At 41.5% G+C, this 24,119-nt stretch overlaps 1 protein-coding gene across 2 annotated transcripts; it reads left to right on the forward strand.

The window, feature by feature from the left end:
• The first annotated feature begins 977 nt into the window (after nt 1-977).
• On the forward strand, nt 978-23,607 carry trpm2 (transient receptor potential cation channel, subfamily M, member 2). Of its 2 annotated transcripts, XM_079518497.1 has the most exons (34): nt 978-1,101; nt 4,805-4,908; nt 5,627-5,700; nt 6,279-6,447; nt 6,782-6,962; nt 7,937-8,097; nt 8,383-8,563; nt 8,681-8,742; nt 8,843-9,043; nt 9,256-9,358; nt 10,264-10,385; nt 10,848-11,237; nt 12,172-12,306; nt 12,545-12,674; nt 12,885-13,030; nt 13,375-13,490; nt 15,198-15,296; nt 16,117-16,342; nt 16,572-16,690; nt 16,782-16,914; nt 17,244-17,415; nt 17,935-18,115; nt 18,528-18,709; nt 19,279-19,411; nt 19,568-19,655; nt 19,958-20,045; nt 21,095-21,249; nt 21,343-21,407; nt 21,536-21,565; nt 21,674-21,760; nt 21,860-21,938; nt 22,181-22,282; nt 22,927-23,043; nt 23,194-23,607. In XM_079518497.1, the coding sequence occupies exons 2-34, from the start codon at nt 4,807-4,809 to the stop codon at nt 23,317-23,319; spliced, it is 4,455 nt and encodes a 1,484-aa protein (XP_079374623.1). In that variant the 5' UTR covers nt 978-1,101; nt 4,805-4,806; the 3' UTR covers nt 23,320-23,607. The 2 variants fall into 2 exon arrangements, with proteins under 2 accessions (XP_079374623.1, XP_079374624.1); XM_079518498.1 differs by lacking the exons at nt 978-1,101; nt 4,805-4,908 and adding an exon at nt 5,451-5,548.
• The last annotated feature ends 512 nt before the right edge of the window (nt 23,608-24,119 follow it).

The following is a 24,119-nucleotide window of genomic DNA, read 5'->3' on the forward strand; positions in this document are numbered from 1 at the left end:
TTTCTCATTATTCTATAATGACAGAACATTGTTAAGAGTCATTTTAAGTAAACCAACTACAACAGCAAGAAAGATAGGAGTCTCTCTCTACCGCCAAATGGTCATCTGATCTGAAGGTTCTAGATCAGGGGTGGGCAACTTTGACCGTGGAGAGGGCCACTATATTTCCACACTCACTCCAGAGGGCCGCATTGCATATTACTGTCGTAGAAAAAATAGCCGATCTACAAGCTCAAACGCGACGCGTTTTGAGCTTGTAGATCAGCTATTTTTGCTATATATGAATTGAAATACCGAATTATCTTTTGCTTTTTTAAATTAGAAACCTGAAAAGTAACCTTTTTTATTGATTTTCAAATGGATTTAGTTTTAGTTATGATAACTTTATGAACTAAATACAAATTGTACACAAAAAGCCAATACTACTAATACTAGTCGTTAAGTACTAGTCATTTAATACTAGTCATTAAGTATAATTAAAGCAGGTCATATTTGCATGTTTGGAATTGCAACAGCTGAAATCAATACTATATCAGTATTCTGATATTAACCTGTGGGCCGCATTGGGTGAAGGTGGGGGCCGCATGTGGCCCACGGGCCGCCAGTTGCCCACCCCTGTTCTAGATTCTCACCAGGGGAGCAAGCTTCAAACGGTTAGAACAATAGGCCTTTGCCGAAGTGTAAACATTCTTTACTATGGTAAATAAGGAGTCGTTGAGTCTACAGCAGAAGGAACATTTTGGCATGAAACCTCAGACAAGAGAGAACTTCTTGTTTAGTTTCATACTCAAGTAGTTATGAAATATGCTATATGATTCACCATATACCACACCTTCATCAGGCCCGATGAAGGTCTGAACGACTGAAACGTTGCTCAGTAAAATGCTGTAAGTGAAGACAGTGTGCAGGATTCCATTTTTGAATACTACTCCAGTCAATTATCCGACGCATCTGTCCTCCGTAGGTGTGAAAAAAGACTTTTTTCTTTTTTGCCATGACCTGGATTTTCATAGCCTACCCAAGGATTCTCTTCTTCCCATTCCATACACCATCATCACTGGGGTTTGGATTCCACCTTCTGCTGTAAAGGTTGGGTACCCGGTAAGTGTATTTTGTTTGTTAAAATAAGTGTTAAATAGCTCTATATGCTCTGTAATCATTGCTATAGAATGTTTGTTCATTAACAAGGGTCTTCAGCTCCTTACTAAACAGAAATTTCATTTTCTGGTTGGGATTATCCAATCAGGAGAGAGAACTTTCCAATCACCTGATCCGATCGGGACAATTCCCTAGTCTGCACCTATAGCCCAGCTCTGAGATGGTATGTAGAAGTGGTTGGTATTTAATGACCTTGGTCATAAAAGTTTCCCCTAGGCTAGGGTCAAAGGTGCAGGCTATACAGACTCTTGTCAGACTCTCGCTTGTGTTTGTTTTTTCTGTTTATTTGTAAAAAATTAGTACTGATCATAAAAAAAAAATAACATATCATGATGAATCATCATGATCAGTCCCCCGATAAATGATTGACATTTGATGCAAATTACTATTTACTTCTCCTAACCATACAGTCCGCATTGGGCCCATAAACATGCAAATATTGCAGTGCATATGTGTACAAACTAGGGCTACACGTTATTAGGAAAACATGTGATATGCGAAAACATTTTGTTTTGTTATCAATTGTTTTTATTTATCACAGAACAATACAATTATGTAGTATCATTCATCATGAATAAAAATAAAACAAACAAAAATAAGATGCATGCACATATGCAATGTGAACACAACAAAGAATTCAAGAAAAGAAAAAAGCAGGTTAAAGAAAGTGAGCTTTATTTTACGGAATGCACTGGAATCTACTGTATGAGCGTTTGTCACTATTTCGAACATAATGTTGAACCACATGATTGGCACTGTTTCTGCCCCCTCATTCAAGATTCAAGGTTGTACTTTATTCATTAGTTAATCATTATTTCATGAACCTTATCTGCAAGTGTTACCCTTTATTGTTACATCTTGTGTACAGGTACATAAGAGTAAAACCTATTTTTGTTTGGCTTCCTTCAGACAATGCAGCAGCAAAGATAACATCAAACAGCAACAATAGGAAAGGATAGAATCTTTATGAGTGCAGAAACGAGCAAACAAAGAGTAAAACGATGATCATACAGTATGTACTTGTCCATGTTTTCCCTGTAATAGCAAAGTTACTTTCTAAACAACAAATGTTGTTTAGAAAGGTGGATTCGAGCATAATAGTGCAAGAAGAGGACAAAGGTGTGAAGGAGGGGACATGCTAGCGTTTTCCTTTGCCCTGTTTCGCTCTGGTCTTATCAGTTCGTTCATGTATCTGATTGTATGGGGAAAGAAGCTTTTTTGCTGTCTATTTCCAGTAGCTTTGAGACTACGAAACCCTTTTTTCATGTGGCAGCATCTCAAACAGTCTGTGGTTGGGATGGCTTGAATCCTTCTTGATTCCATCCTTGTTGATTCCTCATTGACACAACTCTCCAATAGAAGGCTCTGGTGTCGGCTATATCTACTGTTGACCACAAAAAGCCCATGTTCTGTGGGAAGATCTTATTGGACATAATGGGACATTATTGAGTTTTTTCTTTTACCCCCAGTTCATTTGTACACACACAACCAACAAAGGTGAGAGGATCTGATTATGTTTAATTGTCTCCACCAGGCCAGGCCGAAGGCATGGGGAGAGAGTATGTTTTGCACTCCGTCCGTGTGTGTGTGCGTCCGTCCGTCCTTCCTTCCTTCCGTCCGTCCGTCTGTCTGTTACCAGCTAATCTCCGGCACCGTTGGCCCGATCCATGCCAAACTTTGCACACACACTCTCTGGATGCCAACGACGAACCTCTGCCCCAAATATTCCTCAATGACCTGTTATAGCGCCACCATGAGGCCGATTTAGGCAAAACACATTTCTGTAGATTACTCGTACACATTTTATCCATACATCACACAATTCGGTATACACTATCTCCATAGTCATGTGATCAACACGGATCTGCACCATTTCCCATCTTCCTTCCTGATTGGCTAAGATTCGCTTCCAAAGCTCACATGATTGGTCCGTTTAGAACAAAATGCCACAAATCACAAACACAGTGTGAAATTTCCGTGAAATTATACACGCACATTTCCACTAGGCTGAGGACGACATGACACAATTTATTTTCCAAACCAGCCTCATGGTGGCGCTATAACAGGGAAATTCCTGTTTTTACCTATAACTGCATCGTTCTGTGTACAACTTTGTATGCGCACTCCCTAGAGGCATGGAAAAACATTTTCCCTGCATCCCTCCACATCTGCCGGTTATAGCGCCACCATGAGGCCGATTTCTGCAAAACACATTGACGAGTCTGTTTGATTTATCAGATTCTACACTGATTGGCTAAGATTGCCTTCCAAAGTCTTCAGGAGTGGCCCGTTTTGTACAAAATGCTGCTCATCCAGAATTCTATCCTCAGAGATGCTATGAGTGATCTGACTGCATTTCCTCAACACAATGAAGAAAATTGTTGCAAAAAACAAACAAACATGTTTATATCACTCCTAAACATTTTGCCAAACATCACACACATTCCTATCCTCCTGGTGGAGACCTGTGCCCAGAAGGGCACTTTTTCTAGTTAATGATAAGTTTGTTGGACACTTAAACACATTGGACAACTTCGTTTTATCAACTTTTTATTCATACTAAATAGTATATAACTAATAGTAATGACACCAAAGTCATTAATATACCAAATGGCTTTCTGTGTATTAATTGAGCATTCATATCAATAAATCAAATGAGTGAAATCTGTCCAATCAGTGATTGCCTTGTTTGTGTTGACAATACACATTGTTATGGCAATCAGTCAAGTGACTCCAAACTAAATGACATTCAGTAACAAGATCCCTAGGTGAATATAGGCCTATTCTTGAGGTGTCACCTGGCAACAGCTACTGTATTGTAAAGTTGGGAGACAAGCACAACAGCAGTTCCAAGTGAATATGTGCCTTTTATGCTATACACATCATAAACGCCTTGATGTTGCTGGTGTCCTTCATTCAAGGAAAAGTGGGAAGTGATAAAGGTAAGAATGTTAACAAGGGGTCATTCCTCCTCAAACTACTTTTTTTACTGGTGTATGAAATGTCTAAAAAGACAGTTTTTACAAGTGAAGTTACTGTAGCATGTTTTGGATTGTCAAAGCTCTGTGTTGAATTCACATCAGTATCAATATGTTCAGTATCAATAATATCAGTATCAACTAATTTGACAAATACACCACACACTAGTAACACTACAGTGTGTGCCTTGGTTTGGTGGTGCAAAGTAATGTGAAACCTTACTGTACAACAAAAAGCCTTCTTCACGAGATAGATTAGGTGGGGAGGGTGGCTATTATTGTTCTGAGTGGGAGGAGCCTTTTTTACAGTGTGAGATAAGGAAAGCATATCTATCTTCACTGTCCAGCCACGGGTTATCATTGGGAGCTCATCATTACTGAAATCATATTGGATCAACGTGTTATGGCAGACTTAAAAAATGTGGTACCGTAAGTATAGGTCCTTAAAAAAATCATAATATGTTAGCTTTATTGGAATTGACTATACGTATATATGGTATTTACAGTGGTTGTAATTATTCATCACATGTCAGTATAAGGAATACAAAAGTGCCAGTTTGTACCGTTGGTGGGATGCGTCCTGTGTTTTTTCCTCAGTACATAATACAGTACATAGTGGAAAAAACAGACCATGGCAAATGTTCAAACTCTCTTGTTCTCTCCCTCAGAGATGCTGCCGAGATCTGAAAGCAAAATTCACCCACAGGAAGCTGATGCCCAGCTTCAGTTGGGCAAAGTACGTCTAAATCGAGTGCTGTCTACTATTGACCAGGTAACTGCTAGACTTCTGTTGCATGCTTTCAAATGTTAAAATATCTAGTGTTGTTTGAGTAGGAAGAAAGTTAATGTCATACACTTTGCCAGCTAGAATTATATATGTGCAGTACATTTTAGTAATATAACTATTTGCGTAATAGATTGTCTGTTTCAATTTTGTTTCCATTTCATACTCTCAATCAGGTTGTAAGAGTAGGTATCACTTTTAGTTTGTTTGCTTTGGTTTTGGAACAAATCATTTCACATTACTACCCCATAACTACAGCCATTCAATCTGCAAGTAACAAATAACAGATAGAATAGAAGCCAATAATTTAACAACTATCTAATCTCAAGTAGACTATCTTATCTACAGCCCAGCATCAGGAAGTGTGCCCTGTCCCTTTTCTGTCCTGCTTCCAATAAGAGGCATGCTATTTCAGCCTGTCTCAGCAGCCCTCACTTATCGCTCTGCTGTGACATCACCAATGCAGTATAGAGGTGCTAGCAAGTAGCTATACAGCTACAGTGCTGCCTGCAGAGCTATACTCTGCCCTTATGTTTAGCAGATCAGTCCTCCTAACTGCAGCCCATCCCAGATCTGAGGAGCACCGGTCTGCCCCGTGTCTACCATCTGCAGGATGGGGGAAGCAGAGGTAGTGGAACCTCACTTTGTTCAAGTTGTGGCTGACAGCACAACCTCTAAGTACCTGAGTCTGTCTCCCTCCTTTCAGCGCTGCTGTCTATCCTCCTGGATCAGGGAGAACATCAAGAAGAACGAGTGCTGCTTCTATGAAGAGGAAAACAGGTAGGGTGTAAACTGGGGACTTTGCGAAGAAAAGCAGGGTATCTGAGGTATGGCTGTAGGTCCTGACTTGACCTTGTCACTGCTGTTGATGCTACTACTGGCTTCATGCCATCACAGGAGTGATATGAGTTGCCCTCTAGTTCAGAGGATGCAACTCTTACAAAAGAAGAAATAATAAAATATTGCACTATTGTCTTAGTTAGAACAGGTTTGATGTTTGTTTGTTTGTTTGTTTGTTTATTTGTTTCTTTCTTTCTTTCTTAATTTCTTTCTTTCTTTCTTTCTTTCTTTCTTTCTTTCTTTATTGAATGTATCATACGTATCATCTGTGTCTTAGTATAACATGTTATATGGTAATTGTATCCATTTCCAGGATAAATCAAATTGCATTTTTGTACAGTAAAAGCATCAATGCTCATTTATCTATTTGTAACTGAGAATACAAGGGAAGCATATGGTTACAAATGTAACCAAATGGATTTGGTTACATTTGTACACTCTCAGAATGAATTGAACCAGAGGATGTTACAGTGTACAATATTCGACTGTGTAAACACTGATTCTGTCCTCTCCATTAGAGAGGGTGTGTGTAAGTGCGGCTACCCCAAGATACATCATGTAGATGAAGCTGTGAAGCCGGAGGACTTCGCAGGAGAGTTGTGGAACAAACACAGGCATGTCTGTGAAAGACCCACTGATGCATTTGGAGACATCAACTTTGGTGGCCAGGCACAGAAAACTGGCAAGGTGAGACACTCTGCCATGTAATGCGTGTTGTTATTTTCATAGAGCTATATAACTTAAGCTTTGTGCATGTGTGTAACGTGCATTCAATTCAATTCAATTCAAAGGAGCTTTTCATGGCATGAGAAAACATAAATGTGTATATGTGTGTATACTGTATATGTGTATATTGCCAAAGCATTCATTGTGTGTGTGTGTGTGTGTGTGTGTGTGTGTGTGTGTGTGTGTGTGTGTGTGTGTGTGGTGTGGTGTGGTGTGGTGTGGTGTGGTGTGGTGTGGTGTGTGTGTGTTGTGTGTGCGTGCACATGCGTGCATGTGCGTGTGTGCGTGCCTCCAGTATGTGCGAGTGTCCGCAGACACCTCTCCGCAGGTCCTGTACCAGCTGTTGACAGAGCAGTGGAATCTTACGCCTCCCAACTTGCTGATCTCGGTCACGGGAGGAGCCAAGAACTTTTACCTAAAAGCTCATCTCAAGGGCATGTTCCACAGAGGCCTTATCAAAGTGGCCCAGACAACAGGTCAGCCCAGACAGAGATAACAATCATGATAGAACGAGAGTCGGAGGGTTTGTGTTAAGACTGAGTTGTGTTCTGAACTCAAATGCAACCACTCAGGAGACAGGAAGACTATTAAGCAGTTTAATGTCCAAATAAAGCAGGATAATGACAATGTATAGATATATATATAAATCCATATAAATACATAAATACTCTATAGTATATATTAGGTAGATATGTATCTATGAGGATATATATAATATAAAACTATACTTAGGGGAAATCCAAGAGAGTAGTCGAAGACGAGCTTGTAGATCGGTAGCCAAACAGACAGTCCAGAACAAAGGGGTGACGAAATCCAGGAGTGGCACGGCAGATTGCCAGGTCTGGAGGATGAGAGAAACAAATTAGCTAAACAGCTAATACTGCAGCTAAAACACAAGAACAGCTCTACAGAGTACGAACAGCAACTGAGTAGAGAGCAACTATACTTGCCAGGCGTTTCTATGGGAAGATCTGGCGAGGAGTGGGGGGAAGGCAGGGTTTTTGAAGACTCTGGTGATCATTGTAGAATGGAAACAGGTGTGCAGTGCCACACCCAGGCAGCTCGTCAGAGGGGAAGGGGAACACAGAGGTGGACCTGACTAGGTGGAAGAGTGATGACGGCGCAGTGGGTTGTGCCCAGGAACACCAGAAGTGGAAGGTGGAGGTGGAGGGTTCGAACCTGGGTTCGAAACCGTAACAGTTTGAGAAAGAGACTGAGAGAATACTAAGGTCTGGGAGAGAGATTAGTGGATGATAACTGTAAACAGTGTATGTATACAGCCTCGCCTCAAAATTCCACTTCTCCATTGTCCTATAATGTGTTTGTGGCGTTTTGACCTATGTGCACCGCATATAGGTCATTGTATACTGACTTTATGTAAGATTTTATGGACAATAACGTTTTCTTTATCTTATCTAATTTCAGTCCCAAATCCTCATGTTGTGTGCAGGTGCATGGATCATCACAGGTGGTACACATACAGGTGTGATGAAACATGTGGGGAGGGCAGTAAGGGATTACGCCCTGAGTTGCGGCTCCGAACAGATAGTGACCATCGGAATGGCTACCTGGGGAACCCTCCATAACAGGAAATCCCTGGTGCACCCAGATGTAAGGCTTACATGAGCATTAGATACATTATTTAACTTGAAACCATGTAATGTAGACCCATTTTATTCAAAGTATCTAAAATACATCCATTCATGGGTAGCTATAGTCTTGTGTATTCAGCCTTCATCTGCCTTTGCAATGCATATTGTATATATTGTATATATTGTAGATATTGTATAGTGATATTAGTATCGCTACGCGAGGCTAGGGTAGCTACTTCATCATTATTAATTTAGTTTTTTCTTCTAATATCTCCTTATTCTTCTATTCCTTTCTATTCCCCAGGGTTGCTTCCCTGCTCACTATGTGATGGACGAGCAAGGGCAAGGCCGGCTGTCCTGCCTCGACAACAACCACTCTCACTTCCTGCTGGTGGACGACGGGACTCACGGACGATACGGCGTGGAGATCGAACTGCGCAGCCGTCTGGAGAGACTCATCTCCCAGCAGTCTCTGGGGAACAGAGGTGAGGTGACCGATGCCGTGTCCACATACCGGTGTATTGCAATATTTTTGTGAGAGGAGGTGTGCTCTTTTTGTCCGTCCTGTCAGTGACAGTGACACTGATGTTGTTGTCCTCAAGAGAGTGGCGTGACAATCCCAGTGGTGTGTGTAGTTCTGGATGGAGGACCAGGCACTTTAAATGTGAGTCATCATCCATGTATAGTACCTGTCTGTCTCTGTCCGCCTGTCAGCCTGCCTCGATGTCTCTCTCTCTTCTGACGGTTTCTCTCTCTTCACCCAGACCATCTTCAATGCCATGATCAATGGCACGCCATGTGTGATCTTGGAGGGTTCAGGTCGGATAGCGGATGTGATAGCCAGCGTGGCGGGGATGCCCATAATCCGTGTCACAATTGCCCTCATACATCAGCTTCTGAAGAAATTCTTTGGTGCCGAGTATGACACCTTCTCTGACCTCAGGATCTTGGAATGGACCAAGAAGGTAACATTACATTACATTACATTGCGCAGAGCTCAGCAAGATCAGTGAGCAATGTTTTTATGTGAATGAATGAATGAATGAATGAATGAATGAATGAATTTATTGCAGACTCAAGAGGTCCATAGAAAAAACACAATTGTATACAACATATAAAAACAGTCCAAATGTAAAAATAAAGTCATTGTAATACTATACTACATTCTCTATACCAGGTACAGGACATTATCAGGATGCCTCAGCTGCTGACAGTGTTCAGAATCAATGAGGAGAATCACGGGGATGTGGACGTGGCTATTCTTCAAGCACTACTCAAAGGTGGGTTGGCATAAGGTACTTATGGTAAGGAAACCTAGCGTCCCTATTCTGGGGCAAACATTCAGCGAAATTAGCAGATCAATAAGCTCACAATCCGTCGCAACGCATCATGATATATGACATGTCTGACCTCAATCGAAGATGTTCAATCCCTTCCTGGAATAAAGAATCTAGTGTACAGCAATCGACCAACAGAGATACAGACAGGCTTTGTGCCAAGCAAGCTCTCAGCAGGTGTACTCTTCCCTCTCAGAAAAACCTAGTGACCAAACAGCTATATCAAATGTGCTGAAGTTTGAAACCCAAGACATTGCAGATATTTTTTCGTAAGATAAACTTGCAAAGCGTTTCTATTCTAGAGAGATTTATAGGACATAGAGTGCTTGTCTAAAGCTCACATTGCCTCTTGTTGATGTCCTAAACGACTAGCCTAACCCAATAAGACATAATGCATGGTGTCAAAAGCATACTAATCTAAAATTTAGATCTCAAACGTTCTCAGCCAGTATCCTTAATGGTCCACTACACTCACACTAGGAGTATGATGATTCATCACTTCATCTAATTCTTCTCTGCCCTTTATTATTGATCTAATATGAGCATAAATGTGGAAGTACGAGTTTATTCATGTGACCCAAACAAGTCTTTTCTAAAGCATTTTGGCTTTGATAGATATGCTTGATCAGATCAATATCTGTGTCCCTTGATTGCATTCCTGTTAACATGAAATCTGTGTAGCACCACAGAGGAATGACATAAATTATAATAATTATAAATAGTATTTAAAGGGCATAGTATTCGCAAAGTCTGATCCTTGAGCAAACTGGCATCTCATTAGACTAATTGGATCATCACACGTACCAGCCAAACAACATTCATGTAGATGTGTTTTGTTGTCCTCTTAGCCTCCAGGAGCAGTGAGTCCCTGGGCAGAGAAAACTTGCAGAGACAACTGGAGCTGGCTGTGGCCTGGAACCGGGTAGACATAGCTGAAACTGAGATCTTCACAGAGGAGAGCCAATGGAAGGTACATAACATAATATATCCATGTTGGCCTTGGAACGCCTCAGGATCCCCCCGTCAAAATTTGAAAATGTGGCCCAGGAAAGGGAAGTCTGGGATTCTCTGCCATAACTGTTAATTCCGGATAAGTGGTAGAGAATGGATCATGGATGGATGGATGGATGGAACCCTAAACCTAACCTCCCATGGGACAGCACACCTAAACCTAACCTTAACCCATGTCTAACCAATGACTAGTCTAAACTAAGTATGCACCCCCTTAACACACCCCTCACCAACCTTATGTCTAACCAATCCAACGGGACGGACAGATTTGTGAGCCTCCAGGTCAACTAAACATATCTCGGATATTGTTTCTGGGTCTAACAGCCAACAGAAGTTGATGAGTAGTCTATGACAATAATATGTATACTGTAGCTTATAACAATGTCCATCCTCCTGCCATTTCTTTCTGTCCAATCTCTAGTCCAGTGACCTCGAACAGGCCATGTTCTCAGCACTGGTGGGCGACAAAGCTCAGTTTGTCCATCTGTTGCTGGACAACGGAGTGTCTCTGAGGCATTTCCTCCAGGAGGAAGACACACTGTGTGAACTCTACAACCAACTGCCGAGCTGCTACTTCCTCCGTAAGCTGGCAAAGCGGGTGAAAAATGACCGAAGCGGCTGGGGGAAGATGGTTGGCATCAGGAGTAGTCGACCCAGCTCAATGGGAAGCACCATCATCTCCATGGCTCATGTCTCAGAGGAGGTGCGCCACCTGCTGGGCAGGTTCACCCAGCCGCTCTACCCTCTGTCCAGCACGAGGTACACTCTGAACATGGACAGGGACGACACTGAGGACACCTCCGTGTCTGTGGTGAGTGGCATTGGCATAGCAAAGGGCCAGTGGTGGAAAAAGTAATGATGTTTTTTGAGTGGTGCGAACAGCAATGTCCGTGACTATGTGACCACCTATGTGTTTACCTAACTAACTATGTCACTATGAGCACGAGTACCAATGACTACCAAAAGTGGCGCTGTTGTGCCAGAAACAGAGAGAGAGAGATAGTGCTGCACTGCTGCCTGCTAATGAGAGACAGAGAGAGAGAGGGGGGGGGGGGGGGGGTGGAGTTGCGCCACTCAGTTCACACGGGTGTGATTTTTTACTAAGTAAATCAATATGCCAATACAGAAATACTCTGTTTTAATGTAAATTAAAATGTACTTGAGTAAAAGTACAAAAGTGTTGGCATCAAAATGTAAAAAGTACAAAAAATAGAAAGTACTCTCATTATGCAGAATGTCTCATATCACAAGTTTTCAAATGTATAAAAACATTTTAAAACTAACAGATCTACATAATAATCGGCAATAGTAGATCGGCTATTTTCAAATGTCTGGCAGAAATGTATATAGGGCTGAAGTGGTTAATGTATGTTTTGTAATAATAATCACAAATCTACAAAGTAACTAGTAACTAACGTTTTCAAATGATTGTAATGGAGTAAAAGTACAATATTTACCTCTGAGATGTAGTGGAGTACAAATAAAAGTATTGGAAATTGAACAAATACTTCTACTTAAATAAATGTACTTATTGACTTTCCAGCGCTGCAAAGGGCAGACAGCAAGCCATTCTCTATGTCTGTCTGACCAACATGTGGCATTCCGTTTATAAATACACAGAAGGTTGAATAGACCATTATAGACAATGAGCATCCCCGAAGAAGGCCACACTGCTGTAACTTCAATGAAATGTAATGGTAATCTTCGAATCTGCTATTCAGTACTTTCTGTTACTGTTCCTTCAGCTTCCTGTCAAAGGTCAGGCGGAGCTGCAGCACACAGAAGGAACAGATGAGGCCTTCAGAGACCCAGGGAGAGACCTCTTCCTGTGGGCTGTGCTCCAGAACAATAAGGACCTCGCTGAAATTGCCTGGCAGCAGGTGATAAATGCCATTGACCATAATCACATGGCAGCCATTTATTTGTTTTACTTTGATCTTAGCATGAACCTATACTTGAACCTATACTTGCTTGTGTGTGTGTGTGTATGTGTGTGTGTGTGTGTGTGTGTGTGTGTGTGTGTGTGTGTGTGTGTGTGTGTGTGTGTGTGTGTGTGTGTGTGTGTGTGTGTGTGTGTGTGTGTGTGTGTGTGTGTGTGTGTGTGTTGCGCGTGTACAGTGCAGAGACTGCATATCTGCTGCTCTGGCGGCCAGTAAGATCTTGAAGAAGATGGCTAAAGAGGTCGGCGATGCAGACGAGGCGGAGGGAATGAGAGAGCTAGCCAATCACTATGAGAGGCATGCCATAGGTACACCACTGTTTCTCCACATAGGGTCTGGGGACAGACACTGACGATTTTACATTGTATGTAGATCATATTATATTATATTATATTATATTATATTATATTATATTATATTATATTATATTATATTATATTATATTATATTATATATTATATTATATTATATCAAACCGAGGGTCCTTGAAATGAAGAAGGTGTGTGTGCTTGTTCCAGGTGTGTTCAGCGAGTGCCATTGCGGTGATGAGGCACGAGCACAGAAGTTGCTGGTTCGAGTCTCGCCGTCCTGGGGGTGGACCACATGCCTTAGACTGGCCTTAGAGGCAGATGACAAAAGCTTTGTGGCTCAGTCAGGGGTACAGGTACAGTACCCTCAGTTGGATTATTATGTGACTTTAAAATATATCTAGTATATAAAACCTAAATCAGCATCTCAGTGATTATTTACACAAAATGCTGTTCCTGTGTATACATCTCTATTTGAATATAACAGAGATGTAGATATTAGATCTAAACATGTGGTTCCCAAACTTTTCAGCCTGTGACCCAAACAAGAAATTAGATATTCGCTCTGGACCCAAACTAGTGAAAATAGCAGATCTACAAGCTCACAACATCGCGTTGAGCTTGTAGATCGGCTATTTTGACTACTTCTTAAATATTTGTTCTAATTTATGGAATTTAAAAAAGTGTCTTCGTTCCTCAGGCTCTGTTGACCCAGATCTGGTGTGGGGAGCTAGCGGTGGACAATCCTGTGTGGAGAGTGCTGACCTGTATGCTCTTCTTCCCCCTTATCTACACTCATGGTTTTGTGGCTTTTAGGTTGGTGGTTCTTATAAGCCTCCTTTATACTTTGTTGTATGTCGGTGTGGCTCGCTGAAAATAACAGTCTTTCAAGTAAAAACTGCATTTTTCATTTTGGAGGGGCGCAAGCCCAGTACAGCTATCCGGGTTTGTGTAAACACAAACATTGGCTTGTGATGGCTGTCCACCCCATAGCGATGATTTGATTGGCTGAGCAAAGTACATTTTGAAGATAAAAGTGAGGGCAGCAAAGTGAAGACGGAAAAGTGAGGACGGAAATTGTGATTGGCCAGAAAGAGATGATGATAAGAGCGCCCCTCACTTTTGTTTTTGTTATAAATGAATTGTTATGAGCTGTCATAAGGCATTATAAACCTAATGGTACACAAGTAGCTACAGTATAGCCTATATAATGTTTTTATAGATATTTAGTTGTTACAACAATGCTAGTAGTCTGTATTATTACTGTATTACCAAAATAACATTATACTCTAAATTCAAAGCTGTACACATCTATCACCACATGGTGGCAGTAAAGCACACACTTTGGATAAATCAAATGTCTGGAGACACCAGTCCACGACTGGCTTCAGTCAAGCCTCCTGAGTCCTGTTCCTTATTATTTATTATTCATTATTTATTATGAAAGGTGGACATAATAGATGTAGGGAAACAACTTAATGGGAGTCCTAAAACTTACTGACCAATGGTCCAAAATGGACCAAAATTGCTCTCACAATAATGTTTTTTATTGTATTAACTGTATAATGTATTATAGTGTGGGTGAAGTCACTATGGTGCTTTAAGTAAAATAAATATAATTACATTTCTTCAAGAACTACACAAACGTTTCTGCTTATACGGTAACTTCAGGACACTATAGGTGACAGCACTCAGTCACAGGTCACACTATAATGCATTATAACAGTGATTACAATACATTATGTAATTCAACTATGGCAATTAATAATACCCTGGATCATAGGACCACAATGGAAACGAGCCAGGCATTTTGCGTTATCTTTTTTAGCATACTTAAATACTTAATTTAATAAGTTAAAGGAGCATTCAGTGATTTGAGTGATTTGGAAAACCACCCAGTCCGCCCCGGTAACAAAATGTGCACATGCACGCTCTACAGTGGGGGGAAGTGCAACAGGCCAACAGCATGTGCACCAAGGCCCGTCCCCACTCGATCATGATTGGAGGAAGGCCCCTCTCATCCTGATTGGATGAAGGCTTTGCCACCCGCCACCAAAACTGAAACTAGGGTTTTTTGACCCCAGGGGCTCACTGGGGACAGGGAGGAACTCCTTATATGGTCAGCACACTCTATAGTAGGGAGGATTATCCAGAAAAAAAGAAAAAATAAGTGATATTTAGATTAAGTCAAATCACTGAATATACCTTTAAATTGCACTTGCTATACTGTTTCAACATGTTTCCAAGGTATTCAATCAATCAATCAATCAAACCCTATGATCCTTGCAAAGAAAAATATCTGTGTTCAGCATATGAAATATGATATCATATTTGACCGTATAAGTAATTATAATATGCTTTATTTTAAAGTTCTTATAACTATAACTGTGTTATAGGCAGATTATAATGCCATATACGTATGCTTATAATGCATTATAGACATGCGATGCAGATATACAGTATAATTGTTACCAAACAGGTCATATTTTCATGTGTTTTAAATTTCTTTGTGAATAAAAAAAGACGTGATGAAGTCATCCAAAGAGAAGCAGAGCGGAGTGAGGAGATGATGACCATGGAGACTGTGACAGGAAGTTCCATTCGGAGAAAGACCTTTGTTCCGTAAGTGGACAATAGCTGTGTGCTTTGTATGATTTCAATGCTTACAGCAGAAATGTGAACACTATGCATATAATGCAAGCATGTGTTTGAATGTTTATAGTGTTCTAGTGGTTCCTAAACCACATGAGTGACCCAAAAGAGAACTTTGATGTCTCCCCGGGACTCAAATGAGTGAAAAGAGCAGATCTACAAGCTCACAGTGCTTTTCTCTCCTCCACTTAAAGTTACATTTGTGGAATTTATGGATTTTCTTTTGATTGTTTAAATTTAATTCATGAAATTCTTTGGGAAAAGGGTTTGAATTTCTTTCCAATGTATAAAAAATCACACCCGTGTGAACTGAGTGGTGTATAAGGTCTTATATAGCCTGATCAGCTGTGGTCTGACGTAATGTCTGACGTAATGAAATCACACCTGGGTGAACTGGGTGACCGTAGCAACCATGCTCATTTTTTGAGCACAGACAGACAGACAGACAGACTAACAAAGCCAGTTGTAGGAGTGGTTTACACCACTCAAAAAGGAGGGGGGACAGGGTATTCACTTGTGATCCACAAGAGTCGTTCCGTGACCCACAGTTTGTGAAACAGTGTTCTGTAGTACATGCTGGTATCCACTCCCTACCTGAATCGGAGTGGTTTCTGGGCACTTAAAAGACAAAAGCTAATTACTTTTTTGGAAATTGTAATAATTTAGCTATCAAGGAGTTTACTAGGGAACCTTTTTTTATTTACCACAGTTATTGTTTTTAACACACACGCACGCACGCGCGTGCAAAAAGTCCAACGTATCCATCAGTGACTTCTGGTGCTCTCCTCAGCACCCTTCCCGTTCTGAACGCCCTGAGGCCCCTGGGAGGCTGGTCCAGACTGCTCAGCCTGTACGGCTCTCCTCAGGTCAAGTTCTACTGGAACATCGTGTCCTACTTTGCCTTCCTCTTCCTGTTTGCTGTGGTGCTGATGGTTGACTTCCAGGCCACGCCCTCCTGGACCGAGATACTGCTTTACATCTGGCTCACTTCGTTGGTGTGTGAGGAGGTCAGACAGGTAAGACAACTGCAGTGGGGTTGACTCAATCAAAAACAACCTAAATCAGGGTTTTAATCCATCTGTTGCGGAAATTCATTCATGAAACATACTGCATGTGCACAAAGACACAGACAAACAATGAAAACACAGCTTTTACAATGATGATCCTCTCATCACTTCTCATCATTAACTGATGACTGCATTAAAACAGCATTGTTTATATTTTTGCCCATCCTTCCTGTTTCAGCTTTTTCATGACCCTGATGGATTTGGGTTCCGTAAGAAGGCAAGGATGTACATCAATGAGATGTGGAATATCCTAGATGTGCTTTCCATTGTCCTCTTCATTATCGGCCTTGCCTTCAGGTGAGTGTCACCCCTCTGAGAAAGGCAGATGTCATTTAAAGATTAACACGTTGTTGGGTTAGCTATGACTGTCTATGCTCTCCTCTTCTAGGTTAAAGACTGAGCTGTTCTATGCAGGTAAAATCCTCCTCTGCATTGACTTCATAGTCTTCTCCCTCCGTCTGATGGCCATTTTCACTATCAGTAGAACCCTGGGACCCAAGATCATCATTGTCAGGAGAATGGTGAGAAGATGGATCGATCTATCGAAGATGGATAAGATAGTCCATTCTGATATTGTGAATATTGACAGCATGATGCTTCAAAACATATTTTTTATCTAGTACGATATTGGTCCCCAAGTACTGCTGGTTTTCTATCCTGGTAGGATAGATACTAATACAACGTACAAGAGTAAAAACGTTTCCCAGTGAAAGTTTTGATATGCAGTTGTTTGTAAATTGCTATAATGAATACAAAAGGTAACAAAGTTTAAAGACATATTTCCATTCTGATACCAGCCATCAGTACAATTATCGTCCTTATCGTTTGTCTTTGTCTCTCTGCCCCGCAGATGATGGATATGTTTTTCTTCATGTTCCTGCTGAGTATCTGGGTGGTGGCGTACGGCGTGGCCAAACAGGCCATCCTCATACACAACGAGGACCGGCTGGACTGGATTGTCCGGGGCGCTGTGTACGAACCTTACCTCATCATTTTTGGGAATGTCCCTTCAAATATTGATAGTGAGTGCCGAAGGACCATTCTATTCCTGTTTAGTAAACATTATTTTAAAACATTTAGATTAGTCAGTGGAGAAACAGAGAAAATGACATTCACGAACCAGTGCCATTATGATTACCAGATGACCTCTGTACCCACTAAGCTACGGGCAAATATGTACATGGTCATTCATTAACTAGTTTAGCCACCTAAGACACCAGTTGCTTGTGTTTTTTGGTATTTGATTTTGAGCTGCATGATATACTTGTACACATACCTGGAACTTTTTTTCAAGTTGAATCACACTGTATAAATAAGTACATTTAGAGAACGCATTACTGAAGTGACATTGTGGTAGCACAGACAGATACTTTCTAGCTTTTTTGACAGTTAAGCTGGAGGTCTTTGCTTCCTTAGACACTTTATTCAACACCATGTTGTAGTTCTATTCTAAACGTATTGACATTTCTGTAGTTCAAACTCCCATTGCTGGAAGTTAAATGTCACCATGTTAAGTATTTCTTCCTCCATGCCCTCTACAGATGCTGAGTTTGACATAAACTCCTGCACTGTAAATGGCACAGATCCTCTGAAGCCTAAGTGTCCTGTGCTCAATGACAACCAAAGGCCAGCATTCCCAGAGTGGCTCACCATCATCCTGCTCTGTGTTTATTTGCTCTTTGCCAACATACTGCTACTCAACCTCCTCATAGCCATCTTCAAGTGAGTTCACCTTGTGATGCATCTGTGCTCTGGTTCAATCATATCTGCATGACAGTGACTGACTCACTTCATAATACATATTGTAACATTTGTAGGTATCAGAATCAGACCATTTTGTAGTATTCTGTGAGAAGAAGGAAGACAGAGGCAGAGTGAGAGCAAAGTGATACAATACAAACCAGTGATAGAGATACAGATAGAGAACAGGTTAAATTGAACAAATAAAGACATATCTATATTCAGATAGCATGTGTGAAAGCAGGTATGTATCAATGTAAGGTAAGTAAGCGCTTTTCAACCTATTAATGGGAGAGATTATGCATTCTCCTCAAGTTGAAATATAATGGTGTAAAGAATTGACACCAATTATTCTTTGTCTTTTCCTCGTCTCGTCCTCTCTGTTCATTCGTAGCTTTACCTTCCAGGAGGTGCAGGACAACACGGACAGGATCTGGAAGTTCCAGAGGTATGAGCTGATCAAGGAGTACTACAGCCGCCCCGCTGCCCCTCCTCCTTTCATCATCCTCAGCCATCTCTACATCTTCATCAGGCGCATGGTGTTGCGCAAGCCCCCCATCAAATCTAAGGAGTTCAGTAAGTGCTGAGTGTGTGTGTGTGTGTGTGTGTGTGTGTGTGTGTGTGTGTGTGTGTTTTGGACAATTTTGGACATCAGACCTGTTGATTGAGGACTGCTGGATATCAAATTGGGGGCAGAATTGCTGTCCCCATTTTGATTTAACTGCAGTTTCATAAGGCGAGACATGGCAGGTGAAAACATAATTTTTCTATTTTGAGATTTTGTGCTATTCTGCTTCCTAAATATGTCTTGGAGGCGTGACTGACTGACGGTCACCTACGGTCGCAACAATTAATTTAAGGCAATGCAATGTCTTCAAATGTACCCATGTTTTTGTGTTATTTAAGCAAGAGAGATATGGAATGAATGCATTTTATGTGCCTGGGTGTTGATAGGATAGTAGATAGACTGACGGGAAATGGGGAGATGGTGAATGACACCCAGCAAAGGTTGTCGGGATCAATATTCTAACCTGTGACATGCTGACAGGCTGGCATTGCAGCCTAGGGTGCCCGGACCACCATGCCGCCGCCCATGCCAAATTTGTCCCATTTATATTATAACATGCATATTCCTGTTTCCTCAGAGAATGAGTTGCCTAAAGCAGAAGAAGAGGAACTGCTGTCCTGGGAGGCCTTAATGAAGGACAACTACCTGGTGTCCACCCGGCATTTTCAGAGTCAGAGCATGGAACGCCGCATTCTAGACACCGCTCAAAAGTATATGTCTTTATTAGCTCCCTAGAAATGTCCTAGTGCACTTTGAGGCAATGCAACATGCAGCGGTGCCTCTGTAATCTCAAGTTTATTTTCCCCCCTTTTTAAATTCACTCCAGAGGTTACTTGTTAAAAGTATGTGCTTGTTTATGTCCTCAGGGTTACCACCATAACAGAACAGTTGGAGCAGGAGGAAGAGACAAGTTCTGCTGCTTTGGTGAAAAGACTTGTTCAACTCGAGGAGCAGGTTGTCAGCACATCTTCAGTTATTGCTGCATTGCATCTGTATCTGTATGATAGCTAATAAGATGCTGCCGTCGCACGTCGCTTGACAGAAATGATGCGTTTTCTACATGACTCGTGTCATTTCTGTAGAGCGATACAGGCATATGACAAAGTAAAAATTAGCCTTAAGCAGCCACTGTTATACTGCTGTATGAATGCAGGGTTGATTCACAACTTGACATCGTTCTTGACTCGCTCAATCGTGTATGTATATTGGATGCTTGAGAGTGACAGTATTTGACCCAGTTCTTTTCATCTCATCAGGTTTTCCAGTCAGCCAAAGCTCTGCAGTGGATTATGGACAGTCTCAAATCTCAGGGTCGTGTGGCCAAAGAGGAACCACCACAACTGAGTTAGTATCTGAAATACACATTTTATTAACACTTTCACTAGTAAAGACCACACCATCAAACAATAATCGAATTGGTTGCATTTATTGAATAGAACAACATGGTTTGATGGAGATTGATTGAGGGATGGATGAATGAGGGGAGGAGGGTCGAAGGTGAGAAGTAGAGTGAGGTAAAGTTTGGAGCAATGGAGGGGGGGGTGGGGGGGGCTGAGGGCGAGTGGGATGAGGGGATGAAGGGGAGGATAAAACAATGAATGGTGTTAGGGAGGGGATGTGAAGTTAGAGGGAGGACGGGCAAGTGGGATGAGGGGATGAATGGGAGGATGAAGGGATGCATAGTATTAACGAGCGGATGTGGCATTTGGGTGATCGAGAGCGACGTGGTGAGGATGGGGTGGAGGGGAAATGAGGGGAAGGGTGCCGTGATGGAGATGGAGTGAAGGGGCAATGGGACAAAGGGGGGTGTGATGAAGATGAGGGGAAGGGGAAGGGGGACGAAGGTTGGTGTGGTGAAGATGGGGGTGCTTAGTCCAGGAGTAGGTGGTAGTTGGTGGCTCCCGGGGGAATGAACCCTGAGTATTTGGGCTTTGGGGTTCATGGAGCAGTGTGTGCCAGTTTACTCCTGAAGACCCCCATCAGGAACCTGAAGGAAAGGATAAGGAAATGTTAGTGGAGCTCACGAGAAAGTGTGGAGATTGGGGTGGTGGACTTGGAGGGATGCAAGAAACTGATCGAAAATGGCAGGTGAAGGTGGTCATGTATAAATACAACCCTTGATTGGTTTTGGGGAGGAGATAAGAGAGGAGCTGTTATCAGAATGATTGAATCAGGTGGGCGTGAGAGGGATTGATATCAGCCAAATTAGGGGCGATTACATGGACGAGGAGATTGTTCTCCGGTTTAGGTCTTCCCTCCTGAACTTATGTTTTTTTACGTCTTCATTTCTTGTCTTCTACACACATATTTGAATGCTTGATTATTTTTCTGACAAAATGCGCCACACAATGAATTTGACATGACTTTGCCTCAGCTGCTTGTATCCTCACCAGTTTCAATTACAGCCTCAAAAAGTGACTCTCCAGAAACGAGGAGAAAAATGTCAGAAAGAGAATGTGACAAGTTTCATGTGAATGCCCGGGAGTTCCATTACCCAGACAGCAATGTCACTCGCTTTCCTGTGCCTGAGGAGAAGGTGCCGTGGGAGGTACTTGACATTCATTACCTGATAATCAATGGCTGCTGCATGATAACCGTTTGGGTTTATTAGATTTAATAAGTAATATCCTGTCTTTTCTAGGTCAGCTTTAGCTCATACATGCCCCCTTTTCATGTCTCTGAAAATCTCAAAGACCAGACTGATGGGTACGTTTTTATGTAAACTAAGTGATTTAATCACCCTGGCTCCTAAGAGGTTGTGTGTCATCTGATGGAAAGGAACCAGTGTCGAGGTATTAATCAATCTACGCTAAAACTTTCTTTGCCTTTCACAGATCAGAGTCTCTGTTCTTGGATAATTACAGGTATGATACATATATGAGACATGTGACTTTAAATAACAGGTATTATTATAACAAACATGTTTTGATATGTCATATTGCTCATCGTTCCTGTTATAATCCTTTCATAAGAAACCCGGGAGGGAGAACAGGCATCAGGGGAAGAGGTGTACTCGGCCACCTGGGTGCTAACCTGATCATAGACCCTGTTCTTACACGGTAGGTGTGTGTTATGTTCTCAAACCAGTATCATCAACAGCATATTGTTTCAGGAAAAAACATGATGAACTGAGCCCTTGTAAATGTATGTGTTTTTAGATGGCGAGATGCTGAGCGATCTTCTTTGGAGTTTCTGGCTCTTTGGAATGAGACTCAAGGGACCTGGACCCTGCCTGGGGTGAGCTTGGCAGTTTGTTAACATGAGAGCTGTGTTAACCATTTTGTTCAGATTGGCTGGGTTAGACTTGGGGTTAATTTATGCTTTGACTTAAGGTGGTTAAGTTTATACTTATACGGACATGTTGTCGAGCGACATGTCCTAAATAAAAATAATACAAAATACTTGATTCTTGTCGAGTGACACGGTCATGCAACACAGTATAGGCCTACTGTGTTTTGATTTTGAAACGTTGTGTTTAGGGGCCTGTACAATCTGATGAACTCCTTCCAGTGACGCTTACAAGAATCATGGGGAATCAGCTCTTTGAAAAAATAAAAGCAAAGGTCAGACATGGAACCAAGGTAAGCAGTTTCAACAAAATCTCGAAATTACTTCCAATTGGCCATTTATCTGACACTCCTATGTGGGGAAACTAACAATAAGCTGCCTTGCTCAAGGACACATAGGAAGGTCAGCTATTATTGAGGGGCGCTAGCCCCTCCTATACACAGGTTTAATGTTTGTCTTTCCTAGACAAACATTAAAAATCACACCCGTGTGAACTGAGTGGTGCAAGGTCTTATATAGTCTGATCAGCTATGTCAGTGACGTCACATACTAACCATAGCAACCATGCTAATTTTTTTGGTACGAACACGGGTACAAAGCCAGTCGTTGGAGTGGTTTGCACCACTCAAAAACGGCATGGAGAGTTTAATGTTTGTTTTGTCTGTCACTGAGCAAATCGGCATATGATGTTATGTTATGATATCACGATGTAAGATGATAAGGGTTGGTAAAGCGCCCCTCACTTCACACTGGTGTGATTTTTGACATGGAACCTGTGACGTTTCCATTTCCAGATGGTATATCATTATTATTGCCATTCTCTCTTCACCCCGGTCCCCTCATCTGTTTCATTCCTGTTTCTGTGTAACTGATAATGAAACTAATGCAAATACAGATGTTTTTGAACAAACAGTATACGTACATTTATATTCTTTAGGTGTTTGAGGGCTACGTGGATGACTGCAAGAATACAGATCATGCTTGGGTAGAAACCACAGTTCTAAACATTCACCTGGACAGACAGGGCCTGCTTATGTCAGACATCAACCATTTGGTGAGGACTCAAATATTTTGTTTGTACAATTATGTACAATGCCAATACTTTCATTCCAAAATAAGATGTCCACCATTTGAAATAAGTGATTGCTGCTGTATTAGAACAACTGAATCCAAACTCAATTGTTTGGTTTAATTATTTCTTCAGGTGGGCAGCAGCCATGGTTCTGCAGAAGTTATCCAGTGGCAGGAGCTGAGCAGTAAAACACAACTGTGCCCACACCAAAGAGACGCTCTACGAAGGGTCGCAGAGCTACACAACAGGAAGTTCTGACAACGTGACTGCAATACTGTTAAATGCTGTGATCCGTCCTCAGGTTTTAAAATATGTCTTAAAATATGGCCTTTCATTTATCCAGACTAATATTAATACACTTGCACTGACAGCATCTTACAAAAATGCTCAAGATACTGTAAGAAAAATGCCATAGTCTACTACAGTATGTGTCATAAACATTGGCACTGTAATCTGGATTGTGAATCTGGCACACACTGAACTGTGCACTTTAATGTTGTATAGCCTATAGTATGATAAATATATGCCTTCAAATCTGCACTTTAACCAGTTTCTATTCATTTTGGCATGTCACACACACACACACACACACACACACACACACACACACACACACACACACACACACACACACACACACACACACACACACACACACACACACACACACACACACACATGCATACATTTTATGTGTTAATTTAGAAAATCAAACACCATGAATATAGCCTTAATATTGATTAATTACAGTACAATACTAAATATAGTTTTGATTGTGAATATAGCCTACTACAGATTGCTGCATACAAAAATAAACCACAATGAAATGCTTTGATTGTCATGCTTACGTTTTTCTTAATTCAGTTCATATTAATCAATATCTGTGTCAACTCAACTCCAAACTTCACATAATACAATCGACCCTGTAGTTGCGGAACCGAGTGCCGACTTCTGAGGGCGCTCATTGGCTGAGTGAAGAAAAGTGGCCACTGGCCAGAGAGAGTGCAGTATCGGTTGAACGCCCTCGCAGTCGCAGCCTCGCAGGCAGCATTCCCTTG

The sequence above is a fragment of the Electrona antarctica genome (genome assembly GCF_951216825.1).
Source record: "Electrona antarctica genome assembly, chromosome: 13".
Taxonomy (NCBI): Eukaryota; Metazoa; Chordata; class Actinopteri; order Myctophiformes; family Myctophidae; genus Electrona; species Electrona antarctica.

Bases quoted from the DNA above. Each gene is read 5' to 3' on its own strand.
- trpm2 (XM_079518497.1), top strand. From the start codon at position 4,807: ATGCTGCCGAGATCTGAAAGCAAAATTCACCCACAGGAAGCTGATGCC. The intron at 5,701-6,278 runs GTAGGGTGTAAA...CCTCTCCATTAG, and splicing joins TTCTATGAAGAGGAAAACAG to AGAGGGTGTGTGTAAGTGCG. The intron at 11,238-12,171 runs GTGAGTGGCATT...CTGTTCCTTCAG, and splicing joins AGGACACCTCCGTGTCTGTG to CTTCCTGTCAAAGGTCAGGC.